A 27,616-nucleotide genomic window follows, 5' to 3' on the forward strand; every position below is an offset into this window, starting at 1 on the left:
GTACCCTTTTATTTGCTCTTAAGCAGTTGGAGATTTACAGACAGCTACAAAAACCTGCTTAACTGACTGCCACTCTAGAGAAGCAGAATTGATGTGGGATTGATTTGGGATTTTGACATTTTGTGTGGGAAAATTAAACACGTTCAGTCCAAATGTTTATTAAATCTGAGAACATGTGAATGTCAATAAATGCATTATTACAAATATTAACCATCCATCCATCCATCATCAATAACCACTTCATCCAATACAGGGTCACGGTGAGCTGGAGCTTAACCCAGCAGACACGGTGCAAGGCAGGACTACACCCAGGATGGGACACCAGTCCACCTCTCACACTCACACAAGCATGCACACAGAGGGCAATTTAGAGTGACCAGTCAACCTGACCAGTATGTTTTAGGATGAGGGGAGTAAACTGGTGTGCCTGGTGAAAACCAACATGCAAACTCCCCTGAAACGGGAATCAAACCTGGGACCCTGGAGCTGTGAGGCAGCAGCGCTAACCACCACACCACCATGCAACAAACTATAACCTAACATACATGATAAATCATCAGAGCAAAGATTGTAATCGAGTTCTTCGTTAAAACCCCCAGTGGTTACAGAACTCCTCATTATTATTTCTTTCTTAGCAGACACCCTTATCCAGGGCGACTTACAATGGTTACAGGATATCACATTATTTTTTTTACATACAGTTCCCCATTTATACAGTTGGGGTTTTACTGGAGCAATCTAGGTAAAGTACCTTGCTCAAGGGTACAGCAGCAGTGTTCCCCACCTGGGATTGAACCCACGACCCTCCAGTCAAGAGTCCTGAGCCCTAACCTCTACTGTACACTGCTGCCCTAGGTGTATGTAATCAAAAAATCTTCAAATTTTAATAACATAAAATCCACTCCCTTTCTCCCAATTAATTTCTATACCAACAAACATCACAGATGTGTCCAATGATTATAATCTTTAATACGAGGCTGTAGTTGGATTTTTTTGCATCACAGCTTGTTATTTAGGGTTGGTTTGTCTTCAATTCCACTTTTAGCCACCAACTGTACCTATAGGCAACCACTTTCACTTCAGTACAACTGCACCTGGCTAAAAGAGACCCATTTAATCACCACCTCTCTGTGACTACATGAGAAATTGCTGTATTTTGTGTGTGTGTTTCACATATGGATATAAATTGCTATAGATCATTTTTTAGCTGATGCGTTTATTTAAAGTGATTTGTATTTCTGCCCATTTAGAGCTGGGTATTTTACTGGAGCAATCTGTGAAGTACCTGCTTGCTCAAGGGTACAGCAGCAGTGCCCCACCTGGGTTTGAACACTCAATCCTCTGGTAAAGAGTCCAGAGCCCTAAACACTAATCCACATGCTGGTATATCTATGTGAACATGTCCAGGGGTGAATATACCCTATATCTAATTCACTTTGTGCATGGTGCAAATCTATCCATCTATCTAAACACATTGCACAATGGTTTACGCAGGCCTGTTTTTATTTTACATCTACATTGAAATTCTAATTTCAGTCTGTATTTCATTTAGGATATGTAAATACATGGCACAGAGATATTTACCTATGACATACAAACTCCACTGGCATATGTGACACGCAAATCCATGTTGGGCCAGGTTACATGTACTTGTAGAAGGGATGATCCTTGTGGGATACTTGCAGACAAAAAGCAGGTCAACATGATATGACCAAAGGGACTTAAACAAAGGGATCATCATTCAACTTTGATAAATCAATTGGCATATGAGCTTAAAGGACAGAACAAAAACTGGGATGCAAATAATATGAGTGACGACCTGAACTTCAGCTTCCTGTATTTTATTGCGTATACCTAGGCTAACCTATACAGACATGTAAGCATGTCATTCTTACTTTAATATGATTAAGTAAATGTAGATTGTGTGAAGCTATACCCCTATAAAAATGTACCACGGTTCTATACTGTAGCTATACTGTTATTATTATGGTTGTACTGCATTATTGTAACACAGGGAATTGTACGTTGATGGTGTTGGATACATATATTATACAATACAATTGGACTTTCACAGATACCATCGTACCTTGTTCCAAAATCCAGTGGTACATTTTATAGGGTTCCGTTCTAACAGTATTGTTGCAAAAGAAACAAACGGATAATTTAACAGTTTCCAAAGAAGCGGAGGGCAGTATATTAATCAGAGAGTATCAAGCAATATTTTTAAAATACGCTGACGTCAAGACCAGTCCCAACAATGCTTGCAGATTGTATTTTTTTTCTTTTTACACACATTACATACCGCAAATAGTTAATGATTACTGCTTTTGTATATATTATATGGAAATGTAAGTGCATTAATTAATACTGCCTTTATAAAAGTAATGATGATTAAATGGTTTATTTAGAACGCAAAGCCGATGTATTCATTATTTGAAAAACAAATAAAATGGGCATATAACATGTTACGACATTGACAATACAGAGAAAAGTAGATTACGTAAACATGGGTGGGATCAGTGCATGGGTGTGAGGACTTGGAAATTGCGTCACTGTAGAGGCGGAGTTATAAGGGTACCAGGCTTGGGGTGTGAGGCGTGTGTCGTCCGTCTTGCAGGTATACACTATTGGCACATGCTGGGTCAGTGTACATTCCGGCCAATAGTTTTTAAATTCAGAATCGGAAAACCAGAAAACGACTCGTTTTTAATTTTCTAATTTTTGAGTTTAAAATACAAAAACAGATTCAGGCTTGTTTCCCCATTTTTCATATTGTTTTTTGCAACAAAATATTCGAAATAGAATAATCTGTTATACAAAAATAACTAGACTGTAGGGACGAAAAATGAAATCAATCTCCAAGAGTCGGTGATAGGAAGGTAGTCTTTATTCAAGCAGAGATCTGGAGAGACAACACTAAACAGGAAATCTGTTAATGCTGCTCTAACAGGTAGGGGAGACCGGGGTTGGTTGTCACACTTTTTACTCTATTTTCCTCAATCTGGTGACATTCTGCAAGATTCTGTTCCTCGTTATATTGAAGAATAACTCTTCAAGTACAAATTGATGTTTTTTTTATTTCAGCATAACTTTATTCCAAATATGATATTTAGACGGTTGAAAATGCGCCGGTCACCTGTGACAACCTACTCCATACTGGGGTTGGGTGTCACAAAGTATGTTCTTGGATTTACAGTAGACAGTAATGCAACTTTTTTTTTTTTTTTAAATAAAAGTTTCTACTGCGTACAATGACAGAAAAAAGTTGTATTTTTACTTTATGTGAACATATATATATATAAGAAAAGTTTACAAACGAGAGGAGGCCATTCTTGCTTGTTTGGTTGTTAGTAGCTTATTGATCCCAGAATCTCATCAAGCAGCTTCTTGAAGGATCCCAGGGTGTCAGCTTCAACAACATTACTGGGGAGTTGGTTCCAGACCCTCACAATTCTTTGTGTAAAAAAGTGCCTCCTATTTTCTGTTCTGAATGCCCCTTTATCTAATCTCCATTTGTGACCCCTGGTCCTTGTTTCTTTTTTCAGGTCAAAGAAGTCCCCTGGGTTGACATTGTCTATACCTTTTAGGATTTTGAATGTTTGAATCAGATCGCCGCATAGTCTTCTTTGTTCAAGACTGAATAGATTCAATTCTTTGAGCCTGTCTGCATACGACATGCCTTTTAAACCCGGGATAATTCTGGTTGCTCTTCTTTGCACTCTTTCTAGAGCAGCAATATCCTTTTTGTAACAAGGTGACCAGAACTGAACACAATATTCTAGGTGAGGTCTTACTAATGCATTGTAGAGTTTTAACATTACTTTCCTTGATTTAAATTCAACACTTCTCACAATATATCCGAGCATCTTGTTGGCCTTTTTTATAGCTTCCCCACATTGTCTAGATGAAGACATTTCTGAGTCAACATAAACTCCTAGATCTTTTTCATAGATTCCTTCTTCAATTTCAGTATCTCCCATATGATATTTATAATGCACATTTTTATTGCCTGCATGCAATACTTTACACTTTTTTCTATTAAATGTCATTTGCCATGTGTCTGCCCAGTTCTGAATGCTGTCTAGATCATTTTGAATGACCTTTGCTGCTGCAACAATGTTTGCCACTCCTCCTATTTTTGTGTCTTCTATTGACCCTGACATGCTTTGATCTTAATGTCTCCCTTTTTGTGGATCGGTATTACATTTGCTATTTTCCAGTCTGTCGGTACTGGAAGAGACTGTTGCATGATCTTGGTTAGCAGTTTGTAAATAACTTCTTTCATTTCTTTGAGTACTATTGGGAGGATCTCATCTGGCCCAGGGGATTTGTTTATTTTAAGAGCTCCTAGTCCCTTTAACACTTCTGCCTATATATATTTGAAATGTTGACCCATGCTACAAAATACCACAGCCTCCACAGAACCGGAGAACAAACAGTGAATATCTTAAATAAGCATCATATGGTGACATATCCCACATGCTGGTGTAAAAAAAGTAGAAAGAAAAAAACTATGTGACAACCTGCCCCAACCCGACTTTACATGACAATTTAATTCTCTCAGTACTACTGGGAGAACCTACTGGTTTTGTTTTTACACCAACAGATAGTAAAGTTAGTATCTGGTTCTATTAGCATGGCCATCAGTTCAAACAAACTCCAATACTACTAAGAGTTATAACATAAATAACAAGATATACATTTTTTACTTAGTATGAAAAAAATGTGCTAACCTTTATGTTAGATGGAATTGACCTCAAATTACAAGATGGTTTAGTTCTTGACAATAGAACACACATTTCAGTGTTAGTATCACCTGCCTGCACCATCTAGTGGCATAGTTATGAGCAGCGTGACAACCAACCCGTGTGACGACCAGCCTCGGTCTCCCCGACACACTTAAACGATAGATATACTAACGTATCGGAAGAGGGACAGACATAATCAACCAAGCGTGCCAGCCCCTTTTGTGATCCTACGGCAAGCTCTAAGATGCTAACAATTTGAACATAACATAAGAATTCCTCTCTCCCTGCGGCAGGGCAGCCGAGACCCGTCATGGCCCCGGGGAAGCTATTTGTATTTTAAGCAATACCGATCATTCTGTAATTGTGTTTACCACCAGCTGAAGAAAGTACTTTATTTTACACGATACAATTTTTCTAACAAACTGCTGCAACACGTTGTTTGAGCAAATTATAGATCTTATTAGAATAATTCATACTGTGGTATATATTGTGCTACTTTAGGGTTCTTAAAGGTTTTTTTTTTAATTCTTTAAAAAATACATAAAATTGCTATGCCTTTTTTCAGCTTTTTGGTGTAGTAAAATATGAAATGCGAAAGTTCAAATCATTGTGTGAAAGGAAGTGTTTGACAGCGCCTGGATACACAATCATTACACAACAGAAGCACACTGGCTCAGTGCGCAGTACGGCAGTTTTTCTTTTTAATGTGGTGGTGGGAACGCAAAGGGTCTTGTGCAGGGCTAGTTGTTTGAACACATTGGGGGGTGCATCCATAGATCTAGATATCAATGCATTGATACAGAAAAAGTCATAACACCGAGACGCATTCGATACGAGTAGAGGACGCCTCAGTACTTGATGTACACGTACCGAGCTGCCAGGGGGTCTGCGCGGTCTGCAAGTTACCAGATGAGATAGACTGCAGGTGAGCCGCTCATCATTTCCACAATGTAGATTTATTTTTGTGCACAATAATTGTAACCTTAAGCAAAATCAAGTGTTCCTAATATTTGCACCTTAGATTTTTTTTTTTTACCGTGCGCTTTATAGATATCAGCTCATTTACATCCCCCCCCCTCCCCAATTATTATTATTATTATTTATTTTATTTATTGTTTTCAGAAATTGGAAAACTGAAAACATTGTTTGCTCTTTTAATTTCAGTTTTTTTCATCTAGTTCGAAAATTGAAAAAAAAAATACCTCAAACCGCGGTAAAACTCCACATATGTGTTTTTTCATTTGCAAAAAAGTAGAAGAAATAATAGCAAGCTGTAAAAACCAAGAGCAAGCTGTAGAAACGAATAGCGCCTGTTAAATTAAATGCAGTGCAGTTACGTGAGAATATATACAATTACATATAGAGCATACATTAAAATGTGGCGTTAGGTCACTTAAACCTATTTCTATCACATATAAGAATAATGATTTGTTAATCAGCGTCTGCTAAATCACTAATTAATGATAATTACACAAATTTGATTTCCAAGACCATTCAAATGCATTCCTTATGTTGCGTGCTTCATGTATTTGCGTTTGATGGGGTACAATTTGCTTGCCGACCTGCCGTATTGACTGGACTATAGAAACAATGATTAACTGGTCGAAAGACCCATCGTATTTGAAGTTAGAATCTCTCAATAAAGAACCGAGCTCCAGTTTAGTCATATTGGAGATGTCTGTCACATACCCTCCCTCTTCAAGCAGTTCACTGTAATGTCCTGATCAGAAACCATGTCAAAGATACTGAGCACTCATCTTCCGATGTCCTCTGGTCGCTCTAATTGTCAGTCCTATGTGTCTTAAATATACAGCACAAATTAGAGCAACCATATTTCTCAAAGTTCAATGAGGTAAATGACGGTATATGCCAGATAAATTGGTGTAAGTGGAATACGACTGGTAATACGTTAGAAACGCTAATTCTATCGTATATTCTGCTCCCAACGTCATACTTGCCCAAGACGACATCGTACGCAGCCACAGTGTAGCTAGAGAGCGTATTTTAAATCGATAGGAGCAACATTAATGTTGCCTATGCATAAAACAGGTGACTCTCGTTTTTTAGAATTACAACTTCTTTGAACCCTAACACTTGGATGAAAAGACGTCGTTTCTTGTATTTTCCTTTTAAAGGCATGATTACTGTAACAACAAACCCAATATCTACCACCATATGTCCCAGCTATGGTTTCCGCAATATACAGTTTGGGTTTATTCGCGATGTTAAAATGTACTCGCCTGTAGTCGTGTCCATGCTTGCTGTCTTCAGTAATGCTGCGTTGCAATGTAGCTCTCCAGTTCTTCCTCCGTGCCTTTTAAACAAAACAGACCAGTGCCGCCCACAAGCCAGTCCCCTGCCCTTCATGCACACGCAATGAACGCACGAGGAAGCAGAAGTGTCTTTTGATTCGCCGAGCAAATGTCTTTAATCATAGTTACTTACATTTAGTATTTGGTCAGGTGTTAAATATGATTACCTGAAGTTATAAACAGTATAATTTTATAATCTGTTAAAACCAAACGAAAGAGGATCGCATATCATTATGAAGTAGAACGTATTGATAACAAGAAACCTTGGGTCAATATTTTACTGCAAATCGTCATGGCGCAATTTCTATCTGAAACAAATAAGAAACAACGTAAGACTACACGTACCTAAATCCGAGCTGTTTAGATCTGATTTAACTTGCTTTAAAATGCTGAAAGAGCGTATATTTTAGATGTATCTGTTAGCTAAATGTTGATGCCAAGTGTAAAATAAAGATTCAAGTTCCATGTATTGTATTCACGGATGTATTTGTTAGTTCCCAGAATAAACCTGTCAGCTAGGCTAAATGTTGTCTCGCCAAGTGTAAAAAAAATAAATAATAAAATAAATAAATCTAAAGACTGAAGAATGTGGTTTCCAGATTTAATTGTCATATTGACTTGAAATTTTGTTTTAATTTTATTTTTTTACACTTGGCGCCCCATATTTATGGGGTGTGTTCCTCCATTCTGAAAATAATATGCTAGGGACGATTTATGTAAAGCTTCGAAAAATTAGCCCATATTAAATACATGAACATGGTTTTCTGAGAATCCTTTTAAATTAAGTCACAATGTATGCAACTTACATTTATTCGAGACAGAGTAACACTTGAGAACTATAAATTGTCGAGTTAAAAAAATATCAAACTTCAAATAATATAAAAAAATCTGGAACTCAAAAATCAACCCAAAGTAAAACTCAGTTTTAATAAACGTAATTTAAAGAATCATTGTTCCTTTGCATTACACACTGAACACACTTTGTTTTCCTTACATCCTATAAATGTAGTAATGTGTTAATCTGTTGTTACCTTTGTCATGAAAATGACATACATAGATCATTTGGATCCTAATATCAGTGTAACAAACCTACCAATGATTGGGTGCAAACCACAAGGGAGGCACACTTATAAAGGAGAAGTCTTAATATCCAATCCAGTAGGATAAAGACAATATCCACCTCCATGATTTCAAAGCAGTGACTAATAAAAACGAATAGTTCTGTTTATTTCATGACTTAATAAAAACTGAAAGCTCTGCTAAAAATATTCTGTATTCTATATTTGATATCGGTTTTATTAATGGTTTCAGAAAACGTGAATTTAATGATGTTTCTCGTTTTAATTTGAGTGAGTTTGGTAACTTCTATGCAGTCTAAAGAGTTTGATAGTTTAATTTTAGTACCGTATATCAGCAACCACTAGGGGGCAGCAGTCATCATTGCTATTGGGACATTTTTAATCCGTACCTGGGGACTATCTGGAAGTTCTTCGTTCGTTGCAATTAGTGCTAACTAGCGTACTAGTTTGGTATAGTCCTGAAGTACTAACCACGAGATCATCCGCAGCTTTTTGTTCGTTGCATTACCCAACAAGTGCAAAATAAATACAAACAAATACTAATATAATAAATACGAAACATAATGTTCACAACCCCAACCGATTATCACCCGTGACACAGGCACTGTAAAAATATTAATTTATTTGAAATATATAGTGAGAAACACTGGCTGTGTTTATGACTCGCACTGTCAGTAGCCTATACGCCCTTAATTTTGCTCTGTGAGCATTTCCCAGTAGTTTTTATTTGGAAATGTGGATTTGTTGAATAAATTGCTCAGTTTTAATGTTATTTCTCAGCTCTGTATTGCAGTGAAGCTTGGACTGGAAAGGAGGCAGAGCGCTGTGTATTATTTGGACATTGTTTTGGTTAAATTGAAGCAACTCATTTGGTTACCTAAGGGCATATTTGCAGCCCCGCTGTCCCCAGCGCGAGAGGGAGAAGCGCCACAACACAACAGCCGGCCAAACCTCAGCAAGCATTGCACTTGCTGCTGAGGAGAGCACGGCAAAAGCCAGTTTCAAGTCATCGTCAACACTGTGTATAAAGTCTCACAAGTGTGAAAGAATGACTAAAACTGATCACGGTTGCATTTTCTATAATTAATTCAAGTTAGGTAAGCTATCCATGAGGCTACCTTTCATTTTTTACATACACTGTCATCCTAATATTTTTACTGCGCATCAACCTGAAGTGGGCGGCGCTCGAACTAACCACAGAACATTATAAAAGGAAAGAACAGCTAGCGTTTTATAGCACTGTATCAGAAAAAGACAAGGGAGCACAGCTGCTGTTAAAGTGAGTATTTGTACAGCAATTGTATTTGTTTTTTTTTTATTAGAAGAACGTAATAACCACGATTCGAAACCTATTTAGTTTAATAAGAATGAATAATGAACAATTAGAATAACAAGAGTATTTTTGTAGTGTATGTATAAGAATAAGGGTGACGGGTTAAAGATTCTAGTTGGAGCTTGGAACGTCATATCTCTATCTATCTATCTATCTATCTATCTATTTATAATTTTATGGGGTGCCAAACAGGCAATATATCAACTTTGATATATATATATATATATATATATATATATATATATATATATATATATATATATATATATATATATACACACACACACACACACACACACACACACACACACATATATATACATATATATATATATATATATATATATATATATATATATATATATATATATATATATATATATATATATATATCTATATATGGATTCATATTTGATATATATACATCAATGTTTGCTATATATAGATAGATAGATAGATAGATAGATAGATAGATAGATAGATATAGATTGATGGTTGTTGGTATATATACATCAATGTCTGATGTATTGACTTGGAGCAGGCACATTGTTAGTAAGCTCAGCTGGGTCCTGATACTTACTTATTTTTGTAATACATGTAGCCTAACATTCATTTTAACCAAAGCGTTATTCAAATTGTATATTTTTTATTGAAAAAATAAATATATACCGGTATATTTTGAATTAGGCTTTCAGTTGGACTACTAAGGGGCTCTCGACTTTACCTCCTAATCTCTAATGAATAATAGGAGTGTTGCGTTCAGTATTTGTGAACCGCTGCATAGCGTCAAAAAAAAAACCCCAAAAACATCTGTTTGTCGATATTCAATCGCAATAGTATGCAAATACTCTCCATCTGAAGCCAGGTGTGATTCAGCACGAAAAAAACAAAGAAACATTAAAAAGACAAATGAAGCACAAAAATGAGCTCTTGCATTATATTGATTTTACCTTGTATTAGAATATATATATAATATATACACACACGCTATGCAGCGGTTCACAAACAGTGTGTACGCAACACTCCATTACAGTTTAGGAGATAAAGTCAAAAGCCCCTTAGTAGTCCAACGGAAAGCCTAATTCAAAGTAATATACCGGTATATATTTATTTTTTCATTTAAAAAAATGTACATTTTTAATAACGCTTTGATTAAAAGAATGTTAGGCTACATGTATTACAAAAATAAGTATCAGGACCCACCCCGCTGAGCTTACTAACAATGTGCCTGCTCCAAGTCAATACATATATATCAAACATTGATGTATATATACCAACAATCATCAATCGTATATAGCAAACATCAATCCATATACATCAAACAATGATGTGTTTGTGTGTGTGTGTGTGTGTGTGTGTATATATATATATGTATATATATATATATATATATATATATATATATATATATATATATATATATATATATATATATATATATATATATATATATATATGTATATATTATAAATTATATACAGTGCCTTGCAGAAGTATTCAGACCCCTGACCAATTCTCTCATATTACAAATGGTATATTGAAATTTTGTTCTGTTTGATATTTTATTTTAAAACACTGAAACTCAAAATCAATTATTGTAAGGTGACATTGGTTTTATGTTGGGAAATATTTTTAAGAAAAATAAAAAACTGAAATATCTTGCTTGCATAAGTATTCAACCCACACACATTAATATTTGGTAGAGCCTCCTTTCGCAGCAATAACAGCTTTAAGTCTTTTGGAGTAAGTATGTACCAGCTTTGTATACAGTGTCGGAGTGATTTTGTCCCATTCTTCTTGGCAGATTTGCTCCAGGTTGTTCAGGTTGGTTGGACGACGCTTGTGGACCGCAATTTCCAAATAGTGCCACAGATTCTCAATGGGATTGAGATCAGGACTTTGACTGGGCCACTGTAGGACATTCACCTTTTTGTTCTTGAGCCACTCCAATGTTGCTTTGGCCTTGTGCTTGGGATCATTGTTCTGCTGAAAGATGAATTTCTTCCCAAGCTTCAGTTTTTTAGTGGACTGAAGCAGGTTCTCTTGCAGTATTTTCCTGTATTTTGCTCCATCCATTCTTCCTTCAATTTTAACAAGATGCCCAGTCCCTGCTGATGAGAAACATCCCCACAGCATGATGCTGCCACCACCATACTTCACTGTAGGGATAGTGTGTCTTGAGTCATGGGCAGTGTTAGGTTTGCGCCACACATAGCGCTTTGAGTTTTGGCCAAAAAGCTCTATCTTGGTCTCATCTGACCACAAAACCGTTTCCCACATCGCAGCTGGGTCACTTTCTGGCAAAGCTTCTTTCTTGCCACCCTCCCATACAGGCCCGTGTTTTGCAGAGCTCTTGATATGGTTGACTGGTGCACCATTACTCCACTCCCAGCCATTGAACTCTGTATCTCCTTCAAAGTGATTGTTGGCCTCTCTGTGGCTTCTCTCACAAGTCTCCTTCTTGTTTGAGCGCTGAGTTTTGAGGCATGGCCTTTTCTTGGCAGTGCCTGGGTGGTGTGATGCAGCTTCCACTTCCTGATATTTGATCCAACTGTGCTCACTGGGATATCCAAACACTTGGATATTATTTTGTACCCTTTCCCTAATCTATGCATTTGTATTACTTTATCTCTAACTTCTGTAGAATGCTCTTTGGTCTTCATTTTCCTTCAGATTCACAGCCTTACCAATGATCCTTCAACAGTGGGGTTTTTATCCAGAAAATGTGACAGCAACTTTAGTGGTTCACAGGTGGATGCCAATGGTAAAGTAATTGTGTCCTCGTTAGGGCAATTTCTTTCATCGGTGTAAACTGGGAGCTTCCACAGCACAGGGATTGAATACTTAATCAAGCATGATATTTCAGTTTTTTATTTTTCTTAAAAATATTTCCCAATATAACTAATGTCACCTTACAATAATTGATTTTGAGTTTCAGTGTTAAAATAAAATATCAAACAGAACGAAATTTCAATGTACCATTTGTCCATTTGTAATTCAGTAATATGAGAGAATTAGTCAGGGGTCTGAATACTTTTGCAAGGTGCTGTGTGTGTTTGTGTATAATTATATATATATATATATATATATATATATATATATATATATATATATATATAAAATCAAATATCAATCTATATATATCAAACATTGATGTATATAGAGTACTGTGCAAAAGTTTTAGGCAGGTGTGAAAAAATGCTGTAAAGTAAGAATGCTTTCAAAAATAGACATGTTAATAGATTATATTTATCAATTAACTAAATGCAAAGTGAGTGAACAGAAGAAAAATCTAAATCAAATCCATATTTGGTGTGACCACTCTTCAAAACAGCATCAATTCTTCTAGGTACACTTGCACAAAGTCAGGGATTTTGTAGGCATATAGTCAGGTGTATGATTAAACAATTATACCAAACAGGTGCTAATGATCATCAATTCAATATGTAGGTTGAAACACAATCATTAACTGAAACAGAAACAGCTGTGTAGGAGGAATAAAACTGGGTGAGGAACAGCCAAACTCAGCTAACAAGGTGAGGTTGCTGAAGACAGTTTACTGTCAAAAGTCACACCATGGCAAGACTGAGCGCAGCAACAAGACACAAGGTAGTTATACTGCATCAGCAAGGTCTCTCCCAGGCAGAAATTTCAAGGCAGACAGGGGTTTCCAGATGTGCTGTCCAAGCTCTTTTGAAGAAGCACAAAGAAACGGGCAACGTTGAGGACCGTAGACGCAGTTGTCGGCCAAGGAAACTTACTGCAGCAGATGAAAGACACATCATGCTTACTTCCCTTTGCAATCGGAAGATGTCCAGCAGTGCCATCAGCTCAGAATTGGCAGAAAACAGTGGGACCCTGGTACACCCATCTACTGTCCGGAGAAGTCTGGTCAGAAGTGGCCTTCATGGAAGACTTGCGGCCAAAAAGCCATACCTCCGACGTGGAAACAAGGCCAAGCAACTCAACTAGGCACGAAAACACAGGAACTGGGGTGCAGAAAAATGGCAGCAGGTGCTCTGGACTGATGAGTCAAAATTTGAAATATTTGGCTGTAACAGAAGGCAGTTTGTTCACCGAATGGCTGGAGAGCGGTACACGAATGAGTGTCTGCAGGCAACAGTGAAGCATGGTGGAGGTTCCTTACAAATTTGGGGCTGCATTTCTGAAAATGGAGTTGGGAATTTGGTCAGAATTAATGGTCTCCTCAATGCTGAGAAGTACAGGCAGATACTTATCTATCATGCAATACCATCAGGGAGGCATCTGATTGGCCCCAAATTTATTCTGCAGCATGACAACGACCCCAAACATACAGCGAAAGTCATTAAGAACTATCTTCAGCGTAAAGAAGAACAAGGAGTCCTGGAAGTGATGGTATGGCCCACACAGAGCCCTGATCTCAACATCATCGAGTCTGTCTGGGATTACATGAAGAGAAAGAAGCAACTGAGGCTGTCTAAATCCACAGAAGAACTGTGGTTAGTTTTCCAAGATGTTTGGGCCAACCTACCTGCCGAGTTCCTTCAAAAACTATGTGCAAGTGTACCTAGAAGAATTGATGCTGTTTTGAAGGCAAAGGGTGGTCACACCAAATATTGATTTGATGTAGATTTTTCTTCTGTTCACTCACTTTTCATTTTGTTAATTGATAAATATAAACTATTAACATGTCTATTTTTGAAAGCATTCTTACTTTACAGCATTTTTTCACACCTGCCTAAAACATTTGCACAGTACTGTACATCTCAGTTGATATATTGCCTGTTTGGCACTCAATATGAGACACCTTGTTATCATGTAATGTCTCATGTTTATACTTCATTTTAGGATTGATTTACGTATTTGCTATGAATTTTTGTAGACTTTATCTTTGTTTTCTCAAGCATGCTATACTAGTTCAGAATATTTAATATATATATATATATATATATATATATATATATATATATATATATATATTTATATTTCTGTACAGCAAAGAAAGACAGAAATAAAGGCAACACAAAGAACTGGAACAACCAGTCCAGAGAAGAAATATAAGAAGCTCTTAACAGTAAGTTCAATTACTTCTTTGGAAATGTCAATATTCTTCCATTAAATCATTGAAAAAAAAAATTCTCGTGATCTTGACATCATTTAGCGCAGGATCTCGTGAAAACTGAAGTCATTACTTCTGTTTTCCTGAGTTAATTTATCTCCGAATTTCAACAGTACAAGTCGTTTGGTCGAGATCATGAGAAATATAATTCTCAGGAAAATGGAATCAATGACTTAGCTATTAAGCAGCTAAAGTGAAAAGCTCAAACAATGAGGTATTTAAATTGTTTGTATAGTATTAGTCAAGTATTTTACAGCAGTTTAGTGGAATAATTTTTTTTAATCCATAGAAACAACTTTTTTTGCAGTGTCTGACAACACAGGTGACCTGAACACTCTGAGGCTGGTGCTGGTTGGAAAGACTGGAGTTGGAAAGATTGCAGCAGGAAATGCACTCCTGGCCAAGAAGGAGTTTAAATCTTCATTCAGCGACTCCTCAGTAACAAAGGTCTGTGCTAGGGGAGAAGGAGAAGTTGCAGGGAGACGTGTTGTTGTGGTCAACACTCCAGGCTTGTTTGACACAAAGCTCTCCAATGTGGAAATTGTAAGTGAGATTGTGAAATTCATTCAGAAGTCCTCGCCGGGACCCCATGCTTTCCTCCTGGTGCTGAAGCTGGGTCGATACACTGAGGAAGAGCAAAAAACTGTGCAGATAATCCAGGAGGTTTTCGGTAAAAGCGCTTCGAAATACATGATGGTGCTTTTCACTCACAGGGATTGTCTGGATGACGGTGGCCAGACAATTGAGGAGTTTCTTAAAAATGCTGACAAGAACCTCAAGCAGCTGGTAGAGTCGTGTGGGAACAGGTTTCATGCGATCAATGGAAAAGACCTTAAGGATCAGGAGCAGGCCAAAGTACTTCTGGAGAAAGTAGAGAACATGGTGAAAATAAACGGTGGATGCTTCTCCAATGATTTGTACGAGCTAGAGGAGAAAAGAAAGGCAGATGAAGCGAGGTACCAGAAGGAAATTGAAGAGCTTAGGAAGAAGAATGAAGAGGACGCGGAAAAGTTAAAACAGGCGAATGTAGCAAATGAGATAATAGCAAAGATGCAGGAGATGAATATGAAGCTAATCACCATGATGGTGGAACAGATGAAGAAAACAAATGAAGATAATATGAAATGTATGGCAGAACATCTAAAACAACCACAGAAAGTGGAATCCTGCTGTGTATCATAGTGTAGTGGATTTCTCTAGATTTTACATTCTTGCGCCAGGTTTCCATGTGTGACAGGAGTGTAAATGTGTCCTCCAAACAAAATGCATGGTTTAATTATACATTTATATTGTGATTTGGGGGTGGGCTTTGACAAGTACACAACCACCAATAGCTTTATTATGGTGGGAAACTGTTTGAAGTGATAATATGTGTACTTTAATATAATAAAATGCTGAACAAATAACTGGATTGTGTTTCATATTGTCACCCTCACACTGCTTTTAATGTAATCACAAGTATAGAAGCCTTCCTTGAGACTAACAGCTGGTTTGCATGTGTGTGTTGACACCATGGTTAATATCGCCCTGCGGTGACTATACACAGTAGGATAACACACTTTACTGGAGCGCTGGAAATGGTGCAGTTCCAACTAAATTAATCCCATGACCACACTGACTACCATTAAACTATTAAAACTTTTTTCAGTTTTTTAAAGAAAGACCAAAATTTAAAGCGAGTTAATTTTGTCCTCAATATAAACAAGGTACAGGATTTCTGTTAAATGGTGCGAGTCCAACCAGTTAAACTAAGGAGGAACTTTAAGATACCTTTAAACAGCACACACATTCCAACAAAAGCACCATCCCAATGCTGGTCATAGAATCAGTATTTTTTTAAGGTAATGAGACTGGATTTTGTTAAACTGTAATTACGTTGTTAATAATAAACAAAACACACATGATAAGGTGAATTAGAAAGTTAATTGAAATCTATGTGTAACATAAAGAATATACATTTAAACTTTAATGTTGAGGTATGTTTCCCGCTAAGGACTCTCAGACTTTATCGTTTCATATAAACAATAGGAATATATATGTTTAAGCAGGAATAATAATAGTAGTAGATAATATTCATTAAAAATGAGAAGCAGGTAATGTTATTTTTTATTCTGCTACACTTTAACATCATTTCAGACACATCAGAATATTATAAATGTAATATCATGCATTTTCATTAAAATTCAGGTGGCAATTTTTCTATTTGTGTTTATTAAATAAAGTGTGTTTTATTTATTGATTAAAAATGTTTCCTGGCTTTTTAGTGCCTTCCTTACTTCCTTAGCGATTGTTGCTACCTGCTTCTAAACAACACAGCTTTCTCAATCTTTTCTGCACTAACTTTGTTTACAAATAGGAAAAACAATTATTTACAAAAGGGATAGAACTCCCTCAGATCCGGGAAACTGCAGTTCTTTGTATACGACAGCAAGCTTGGTATATTGAGACAAAGCTGAAGCCAGTGAACTTAAAACTTACGATGTTGATTTATGGTTCCTACCAAATTGATTTTCAGGCCATATCGTTTCATATTGCAATGTGCTTCTATTTAAAGGCCACATAAAATGGTTCCTGTTTTAAACTCAAGTTGAAAAAAAACTGTGTTACTCACATTGATATTTATTTAGTTCTTATTTTCTTAAGAGTTATAGGGGTCTTGTACTAGGGTTTTGTAATAGTTCCACTACTAGTAATGGGAAAGGATAAGATCAAGCAATTGTGGGGGCCCCTTGCAAAAATAAATAAATACAAGGGGGGGCTTTATACAGCCTTTATTACCAGAGCAAGCTGTATGTCTGTAGGTAAGAGCAAGTGTAGAAAGCTGTCTGTACTTCAGACACCAGGTTTTCAATAAACAATCTAGAACTGCACATACAAGTGCAGAGATATACATGGTTTATGAACAAGCGACTAAAAATAACCATAGGACTGGCAAGAGATAAGCATGCCTAATCAATATGGCCCATGATTTTTAGACAGCTGCATTTCACTTCACTTTACAACCTTGCATGTTATTTTAAAACATCCTTAACAACTTAATCTTCACAGCAGACTAGTTAATCTTTACAAGGCAACTCATGTATTAAACACACTTTAATTGGAAAATAAAAACACAAATTGACCTCCCTTCTTTAATATAATCCCTCATGTGTGTTAGCCTTAATTCCTGTCATACAATATGATCAATAAAAACAGTTTTTATATGTATACCAAAATTATTATTTTAAAGTATTTCAATCAATAGCTTTTAAATCTAAAGGTCATATAATGTTTGATCATGAGACCCCATATGTACACATTTCATTTGTCTGTTTCACTTGGTAGTTTGTCTGTTTCTCAGAAAACCATATTTTCATACTCCTCCTCACATGACCCTTTGCTGTATTGTCAGCCACCTTAAGTTAATGTGAAAAAGGACCTTCTGTCAGACGTAACAATTGCAAAGCATACAACATGGTTTATTTAGATTTCCTTTTGACAAAGTCCCACATAAAAGATTAATTCTCAATCTGAACACAGCAGGGATTCAAGGAAATGCATGCACATGGATTAGGGAGTGGTTAACATGAGGAAAACAAAGTACTGATTAGAGGAGAAACCTCAAAATGGAGTGAGGTAACCAGTGGTGTACTACAGGGATCAGTATTAAGCCCTCTGCTGTACCTAATCAACATTAATGATTTAGATTCTGGTATAGTAAGCAAACTTGTTAAATTTGCAGAGTACACAAAATAGGAGTGGCGGCAAACACTTTTACAGCAGCAAAGGTCATTCTAAATGATCTAGACAGCATTCGGAATTGGGCAGACACATGGCAGTGTAGAGAGGTGGTTAGGATTCCAGACTTGCAACCAAGTGTTTGAGGTTCGATTCCTGGGTGGGGCACTGCCGTTGGCCCATATGTAAATAGCTTTGGATAAAAGCATCTGCTAAATTAATTAATTTTTGAAATGTATTTGCTTACGATTGTAAGTCGCCCTGGATAAGGGCGTCTGCTAAGAAATAAATAATAATAATAATAATAAAGAAAAGTGTAAAGTATTGCATGCAGGCAATACAAATGTGCATTATAAATATCATATGTGAGATAGTGAAATTGAAGAAGGGAACTATGAAAAAGACCTAGGAGTTTATGTTGACTCAGAAATGTCTTCATCTAGACCAGGGGTGTCAAACTCCAGTCCTCGAGGGTCGCAGGGTCTTCTGGTTTTCATTCCAACTTAAGCTCTCAAAAACATAATTGAGCTAATTATTTGTTGAATTTGAGATATTTAATATTTTCCAGGTCTTTTACAGTTGATGGTTTTAAAAATGCACATGATTCAAGGTACACGACCTGTGAACCATTTTGAGGCCTGAAGAGAAGTGTTAAATGTGTCCAGTTAATGAATAATTAGACAAATTAAGTAACTGAGAGCTCGGGAGGAACGAAAGCCAGAAGACACTGCGGCCCTCCAGGAACCGAGTTTGACAGCCCTGCTCTAGACAATGTGGGGAAGCTATAAAAAAGGCCAACAAGTTGCTCGGATATATTGTGAGGAGTGTTGAATTTAAATCAAGGGAAGTAATGTTAAAACTATACAATGCATTAGTAAGACCTCACCTAGAATATTGTGTTCAGTTCCAGTCACCTTGCTACAAAAAGGATATTGCTGCTCTAGAAAGAGTGCAAAGAAGAGCAACCAGAATTATCCCGGGTTTAAAAGGCATGTCGTAAGCAGACTGGCTAAAAGAATTGAATCTATTCAGTCTTGAACAAAGAAGACTACGAGGCGATCTGATTCAAGCATTCAAAATCCTAAAAGGTATTGACAATGTCGACCCAGGGGACTTTTTCAACCTGAAAAAGAAACAAGGACAAGGGGTCACAAATGGAGATTAGATAAAGGGGCATTCAGAACAGAAAATAGGAGGCACTTTTTTACACAGAGAATTGTGGGAGTCTGGAACCAACTCCCCAGTAATGTTGTTATGTGGGTAGGTTCAAAGGTCCTTGTGACAAGGTGCCCGCCCCTGTTATTATTTATGTACGATTTGTATTTGTGTATTATTATCTATAACAAAAACATTGTCAATGCAAAAAAACAAGTTAGAAAAACGCAACAGCCGTTTAAAGGGGTGATATCAAACACAAAAGCCCAAGTTAGGAGAAGCAATTAGGCCAATCTTGTCAAGCATCAAGCAAATAGGCACACTTGGAAAGGTGCTGGGGCCCAAGATTCACACAATTCTTGCTTCTAACTTGGCGCCTTTCTTTGACCGCTTTGCTCCACTTGAAATGCACAGTGGCACAGCGGGCTAAGGTCGTGTGCTCTTCAAGAACGTCATGTTGCAAGTTCAAACAACTGGAAATGCTCTTTGTATGACTTGAAGTGACTGAGACACACACTCACACACTGAAACACACTCACATACACTGAGACTGTGTGTGTTGTAGTGTGTGTGTTTCTCAGTGTGTGTGTCTCGGTGAGTGTGTCTTAGTCACTTCAAGTCATACAAAGAGCATTTCAAGTGGAGCGATAAAGTGGAGTATATATATATGTATATTTATGAGATATATGTATATATTTATATACTGTATGTGTGCCTTGCACAATTATTATTTTTACTTGTTATGTTTAATAAACATGAAGTTCTCAAAGTGTCCTTTAGTTTGCATCTTTCAGGTTGATCAACTTTACCAGCAATACTGAAAAGTCTCTCTACTTTATTATGATCATTATTATTGAAAAGTGTTTAAAATTGAAATATTTTTTAAGCTTTCCCATGATTTGAAATTCAAATGCAAATTCTTATATTTCAGAATATACAAATATCAAGTCAAATGCAAATAGTTCAGCAGATTGCATTATTATTTATTTTTTAGCAGACACCCTTATCCAGGGCAACTTACAATTGTCACAATGATATCATATTATGTTTACATACAATTACCAATTTATCCAGTTGTTTATACTGAATCTAGGTAAAATACGTTGCTCAAGGGTACAATAGCAGTGTCCCTCACCTGGGATTGAACCCACAACCCTCCGGTCAAGAGTCCAGGTATAATGAGGATAAACACTGCTGTTTAGGAATGGAGCACTTTTTTTACAATACACACATTCCATTTACATACAAACGTTTCACACGTCTGTGGTTTTACAGACGAGGCTGAAGTTGGCTTCTTATTCACCAGCTTCTTATTCGCCAGCTTCTGATTCGCTCAGCTTTTAGTGCATAAATGTATTTGTCTATGTTGAAGAAGTAGCCTTGAATTTAACTGGTTAAATCACTTTGGTCCACCGATTTCTCTGCCAGTACCTGACAACAGCCTCCCCCTCTGCAAGCCCCACTTGTATTTAGCCCTGCCCAACGTGTTTTACTGGGGAAGAACAGCGGGTAAATATGCCACATATGCCAATCGCTCAGCATCTTATTCACTCTTTATGTATCTATGTTGAATAAGTAGCCTTGCATTTAACGTGTTAAATCACGTTGGGCCACTGATTTCTCTGCAGATACCTGTCGAGGGGCACCCCCTCTATAAGCTACACCTGTATTTAGCCAGGCCCAATGTGGTTTACTAGGGCAAAACAGAGGGCAAACATGCCGCATATGCAAATTGCACAGCTTTTTTTGCTGGAAAAAGCCTTGCATTTAAAGGGTTAAATCACTTTGTGCCACCGATTTCTGTACTTATTCAACATAGATACTTAAATAGCGAATCAGAAGCTGAGCGATTGGCATATGTGGCATATTTACCCGCTGTTCTTCCCCAGTAAACCACACTGGGCCAGGCTAAATACAGGTGTAGCTTGCAGAGGGGTTGCCCCTTGTCAGGTACTGGCAGAGAAATCGGCGGCCCAAAGTGATTTAACCCTTTAAATGCAAGGTTACTTCTTCAACGTAGACAAATACATTTATGCACTTAAAAGCTTGCGAATAAGAAGCTGGCGAATAAGCGAACTTCAGGCTTGTGTTTTACAGTGTATGAAAAGAAGACAGACGTAGCCATAATACAGTCAAATTTAATGTCATTTCTATTAATGTCACACTCTGCTTATTCTCATCAAATTGAAATGTCCCGGCCCGAATATAATGCATGCTGTGACTTTGATGTTGTGTGTTTTTAAAATGTATTAATGATCAATGCATTGCTGAGTCTGTTGCGCTCACGTATCAAGTGGTGTCTGGAATGATCCAAATGCAATTAAAACAGCGGGTGGAGGCGTGAAATAAATAAATAAATATAACTTCTCTTATACAATTATTTCAATAGCGATTACTACCCTTTGCGGTCCATTTCAATAAATTAAAAGTAAATCAGCTCATTTTTGCTGTTTAATCTACTATTTTTTAATAATACAATTCACAGGGCGTGAGCTGGGGTGAAGGATGAGGCAGAAGAGGCAGAAAGGAGCAGTTAGTAGGACAGAAAGTGGTCACTGACTGAGAGGGCAGAGGACCCAGCAACCAAAACGGGATAGAAAAGATGGTCGCTGACTGAGGGCGATGATGCCGACACATCTCAGGGGCGAAGGACCCAGCAACTGAAGACAGGATAGAAAAGAGGTCGCTGACTGAGGGCGACGATGCCGACACATCCCAGGGGCAGAGGACCCAGCAACCGAAAACACAAATGAGGGTTATGACTCGGAGAGCCGCCCCTCGAGAGGAGATGGGAGAGTTACCCAGCATCTGAGACTTCTGTAAGAGGCGCTCGTAACCCCTGATAGGCCGAGACGTCACGCTGCCTGGGACCTGAAATAAGGACAAAGCATAGAAGTTAGTATGGAACTCAGCACGAGTGGCCACGTCCTGAATGAGAGGCAGTACAGAGCAGAGCCTCGAGAGAGGTAAGATAAGCGCAGGAGCTGCGACAGGACAGATTTTGGCCGGGGGTCCGCTCTGACTAACATGGTGAGAACCCCCCTGAAGGTAAGGGAGGCAGATGCCTAACCCTGAGGTCGGGGAAGTGAGACTCACTTGCCCCCCCAAAGGATGGACCACCGGCAGCTCATGAAAATTCCCACACCGTGAAGAAAACGAGAGACAGCACATGTCAACGCATAACATAAACAAAAGTTCGGAAGGACAAACGAGACAAACAGAGAGATGGTTAGTGATTATTAGTAGCTGTGATTATGTGTATACCTGCCGCTCAGTGGAGAGGAAAAAACCCCATTGAAGCTATTGTGGGAAAACCTCTGGTGGCTCCGGAGGACAGGTAGCCCCCAATCCGGTCATGCTAGCAATTTTAAAATGGGCTACAACTATATCGGAGGGAGATGAATGAACGTAAGAATCTACTGAGGAAGAGGACCAGCGGCCCATGGTCTTGATCAGGCTGTGGTTGATGCTGGCCCTTGCAGCGAAGGTAGCTGCGCCTATACGAAATGAATGGGGAGAATAAAGCTGAGGAGGGAGGCCTGCTCTGGAGAGGAGGGTGGAGAGGTGGGCTGAGAACCAGTGACGAGTAATAATAGAGTGAGAGGAATCGATGAATAGAGGGTCCAGGGGGGGGATTTCCTGATGGAGAGATATTTTGACATTGCTGAGAAAGGGCAGATAGAAGATTCAATCCTTGAGAGCTGGATGAACTGACCACGCCAGAGTTGATCTGTCTTTGAGGTACGCAGCCTAATTATGAAATAGGATTTGGAAATGCAAGAGAGGTCACATAGACGAATACCCGCTGCAGGGAAGCTTGAAGCTGAAGGAACTGTGAATTCTGAGCTTCTGAGGAAGCCGAAGAAGGCTGTGAGGCAGATGGTCTCCATTAGGAGATCTTCATAGGGGGGGAAGCAACCTTTCCGAAGAGTAGAGATGAGAGAATGGAGGATGTCTGTTGATATGGGCAGGTGGGAAGATGCAGCAGGGGGGGAGCTTTTGAAGATTCCGCGGAGAGTCAGACGAACAACTGGTATGGAGAGGATGATGGGTGAAGGCACGGACATGATGCGGTAGTGATATTGGATTCCTGAAATGTAAAATTTAATGGATGCTGGGGAGAGATGGAGAGATTCCTTAGCATGGACGATGAAGGCCAGGATCCAGTCTTGATTGAAGGGAATAGGGTGGATATGATTATGAGCACAGAAGGTTAAGAATGATGACCAGGCCGTAGAATAAGAAGCTCTTGAAGAAGGGGCGAGGGCTGTAGATATGTAGTTTTGAGCAGATTGAAGGAGGTTGCTGAGGGTAGAGTTCAGTCTAGAAGCAGCTGATGAAACTGTGGGGTCTGGAGTGGGTTTGGGGAGGCAGATGGAACCAGCTGACGTAACTTGGATACCTGTAGGCGAGAGAGAGCATCAGCAGCATTATTATGGGTACCAGGAAGATGGCGGGCTTGTATTAGGAAGTTGAGAGATACAGAAGACCATATGAGATGACGGAGCAGGCGCATAATGAGGGGGGATGAAGAACGTCCTTTGTTGATGATGTGTACTGTGGGTTTGTTATCGCTGAAGAAAAGGATTAATTTTCTTGACAATTGGTGACCCCAGAGGACAGCGGCCACTACGATTGGATAAATTTCTAGGAGAGCCGTAGATTTCTCTTGAGGGGGAAGGAGCTGAATTTCAGGGGGCCAAGTGCTGGAGAACCATTCAGGAGTGAGGAACCCGCCGAATCCGATGGATGAGGCATCAGTGAAGAGGGCAAGGTCATGAGGGGCTGAAATGAAGTCGTCATAAAATAGAGAGAGACCATTCCAGTTAGTAAAGAGATTGATCCACATCTTTATGTCTTTTCTGGCTTCGGCTGAGATTTTCACATGAGAATTCATATTCTTGACAGTTGATGAGAGGGCTAGGAGACGTGAAATAAATGTTCAGCCCTGAGGAATGATGCGGATGGCAAAATTAATATGCCCGAGGAGAGACAGGAGGTACCTCTTCTTAATGAAAGAGATCTGAAAACTGTTAATGAGTGAGAGTAAGCGTTGGACTTTGGCAGGAGGCAGGCTGGCTTCGAATTTCACGTTATTGAGTGTAATGCCGAGGAATTCCAGGGAGTTAACAGGGCCGATGGTTTTCTCTTGAGAAAGAGGGACACCAACTAAGGAGAAGATGGTCTTAAGATGATTAATTGCTTGGGCTGGAGGATCTGAAGGGGGGGAAATAAGCAGAAAGTCATCCATTAGATGGAGGTGGAAGGAAACATGATAGGAGTTGAGCAAAATCCAGCAGAGGGCTTCTGACAAGGAATCGAATATTTTTGGGCTACTGCGGCAACTGAAGGTGAGCTGGGTGGAGAAATAGAACTTGTCTGCCCAACAGACTCTGAAAAGGTGACAGAGGGAAGGATGAATAGGCATGACCTTGAATGCATCAGAGATATCGGCTTTGGCAAGCCAGGCTCCGTGACCTGCAATTTTGATGAAATGAATGGCGTCTGAGCGCTTAATGTAGTGAAGAGCGAACTCCTCGCTTGAAATGAGGGAGTTAATGCTGCGTGTGTAACCGCCCCGAGGAGCGTATAGATCAATGATAAGGTGTTTCTTGCCAAAATACTTGCAGGTAGCGATGACTATGGGATTAATGCGAAAGGTAGTGAAGGGGGGTGCTGCAAAGGGACCGACCATGAAGCCTTTGTCGACTTTGGCTTGGAGAAGGGAACTAATGACTTGTGGCTCTGCAATGGCAGAACGGAGGTTTTGACAGATGTGAGACTCGGAAGGAACGTGAGAAATGCCAGTGAAGAAGCCATTTGTAAGTCCACTAATTGGATAGGAGACGAACGCCTTGTCTGGATGATTTTGAAGCGCATTAGCGAGAGCCGGAATGTTGATAGGAGTAAAAACCTGAAGTAACTTTAATTGTCACTTAGCTGTAAGAGGACATATGGACCGGGAGTGGGCATCGTTGCAGAAGCTGCAGACATGGAGGTTCTTGCAGGAGCGTTTGAAGCAGACAGAAGAATTAAAGTTATTGCATATTTGCCTGCCACCTGAAAACTTGATGGGATGGCCATAGACATCTTGGGCTTGAGATCTGGTGGGTGGAGCTGAAGCATGGATGGAAGCAGGGGCAAGATGTCTTGAACTGAGAAGAGAAGGCAAGGGATGAGGAATGGGTTGAAGAGAACTAGCTGCTGTCTTAGGGCATAGGTAAGAGGAGTGCGCTGTGGAGGCACATGCGCTGCAGGCGTTGGCACAAATTCCGCTGAAGATGTGGGTGAAAAGATCTGGGTCGGAACGGGACTAAACCGCAATGTCCAGGGTATTGGCTGAGAAGGCACGGTGGTATTGATAGAACAAGGTGCCTCCATAGCGCACAGACAATTCGACAACCAGGAAGAGATACTGATTTAGCTCCTGTAATCTGTGTGGATAAACAGAACAGAGAATGTCATGATAGATGGAGAAAGCGAGGACGAATTCTCCCACGGAAAGGTTTTTTTGAAGACGTGGGTCGCGGGACTTTAGAGTGACTGAAACGTCTCCACAGTCAACCACTCTGTGATCTAAAAACTCAGAAAAAGCAATGAGAATAGAAACGAGATTAACATCCTTGCCTTCAATTATTAGCTTCCTGATTTTTGGAGAAATAGAATGGCTGGTAATAGCACGGGGAGAAGAGGAACTTGCTACAGTGGCTGAGGAGAGGTTGAACTCTGGAAGAGCAACGGGAGGTACTGAAGAGGACGTACCAGAAGTATAAGCAGGAGTGCTGGAACTGAAGGCAGGTGGAGCCAAAGAAGGATTCTCCAGTTTGTCAAGACAGGCGCTGAGGGCTAGCTGAGAGTCTATAATGGGCTGGAGCAGAGTTTGCAGCTGATTAACGTGACCTGAGGGGCACCGCTGGAGGAGGGGATGGGCGAGGTGAGTGACTGCGGCGGCAGATACTGTGGCTGCGCTGCCTGCGCCGGCGGGTGGAGCTGGGCTGCGTGAGCAGGGTCTTGCATATGCGCAGCAGGAACAGGAACTGAGAGAGTAGCAGGAGAGGAGGGACTGACGGCCGAAGCTTGCAAGCGGGTGGGAAAAATCGGCTCGGCTGACAAAGCTTCACAATAGGTAAGAAATAGGGACATGCGATCTCCGCCAACGGGGATGGGAATGGACTTTTCAAAGAGTACTTTCAGCAGCTTGGGTGTCGTCCAATCTTTATAGTGGAGCTGCGGTGGGGGCTGGCTAGCGGAACCACGCTTTAAGCCCCGCTCTTGCCTAGCTGAAAGCCGGGTGGAAGCAAGGTTGACTGGCGGGGCTGGTGCGGTCATGGACCGGGACGAGGAATGGGATGCCTGACAGAGACGGACCGGTGGAGGGGTCGTGGGCAGGAACTCGTCTGAGTCGGAAGGAAAGGCATAGGCTGAAAGCTTTTCCATTTGGAAGCAGGTAAGACTGAACGTATTTAATCTTGTTGAAATGATGGTCTTCGTAATTTTTTTTTTTTTTTCTCGGAGTAATGCGTAACACTACCAGTCAGGATTCAAAAACGAAACACTAGACAGAAAAGGTGCAGGTGATCAGGGCTTAAATAGAAAATAGATGCTAATTAACAGGAAATTAGAAAATTGGGAGATTAGAAGATTAGAAGCCCCCGGGTTCCACGCCCCCTGAACCACACCAGCTAACATGTAAAACTTCAAAGAAAAGTTTGAAGTATCTGGTATTGCCAGGCAGTCTCCCATCCAAGTACCAACCAAACACGCATATTATTATTATTATTATTTTAGCAGACACACTTATCCTGGCCAACTTACAATTGTGACATACAATTACCCATTTATACAGTCAGGTTTTTTACTGGACCAATCTAGATAAAGCAGCAATGTGTCCCCCACGTGATTGAACCCAGTCAAGAACAAAGTGCTCTAACCGCTACTCCACAGATGCTGCATGAGACGGATCAATAGTGTTTCGTTGTATAAGGCAGCGGAAAAGTCACGATTTCACGTATTTGACTGCCTACTGTGAAAAATGTAAATATTGGTGATTTCTGGCTGAGGTATGAAGTCAGATTCTGAAACATGGCAAAAATTGCACGCTGTTTTTTGTCAATTCCACCAAACTCTGTGGATGCAGCACGAGCAGTTTCTGCATATGGACAGCTTTTTAC

General features: G+C 39.3%; 3 protein-coding genes across 8 annotated transcripts in view; 2 read left to right on the forward strand and 1 right to left on the reverse strand.

Moving 5' to 3' along the window:
• LOC117433050 (GTPase IMAP family member 8-like) overlaps window positions 1-7,078 on the reverse strand; it is a 50,986-nt gene extending 43,908 nt beyond the window's left edge. The window contains exon 1 of one of the 4 annotated variants that reach the window (XM_059016318.1): window positions 6,989-7,078. In XM_059016318.1, coding sequence (XP_058872301.1) covers window positions 6,989-7,004 — 16 coding nt within the window. In that variant the 5' untranslated portion in view covers window positions 7,005-7,078. The remainder of the gene's footprint in view (window positions 1-6,988) is intronic. The other 3 variants (XM_059016320.1, XM_059016319.1, XM_059016317.1) reach the window with 3 other exon arrangements.
• LOC117433057 (GTPase IMAP family member 8-like) overlaps window positions 1-27,616 on the forward strand; it is a 267,258-nt gene that overhangs the window by 177,437 nt on the left and 62,205 nt on the right. The gene's annotated exons all lie outside the window — the stretch shown is intronic.
• On the forward strand, window positions 9,239-15,979 carry LOC131723043 (GTPase IMAP family member 9-like). 2 transcript variants are annotated; one of them, XM_059016367.1, is made up of 3 exons: window positions 9,239-9,418; window positions 14,451-14,528; window positions 14,881-15,979. In XM_059016367.1, coding segments are annotated over exons 2-3 (876 nt in total). In that variant the 5' UTR covers window positions 9,239-9,418; window positions 14,451-14,527; the 3' UTR covers window positions 15,756-15,979. The 2 variants fall into 2 exon arrangements, with proteins under 2 accessions (XP_058872350.1, XP_058872351.1); XM_059016368.1 differs by lacking the exon at window positions 14,451-14,528.

The sequence above is a fragment of the Acipenser ruthenus genome, chromosome 52 (assembly GCF_902713425.1).
Source record: "Acipenser ruthenus chromosome 52, fAciRut3.2 maternal haplotype, whole genome shotgun sequence".
Taxonomy (NCBI): domain Eukaryota; kingdom Metazoa; phylum Chordata; class Actinopteri; order Acipenseriformes; family Acipenseridae; genus Acipenser; species Acipenser ruthenus.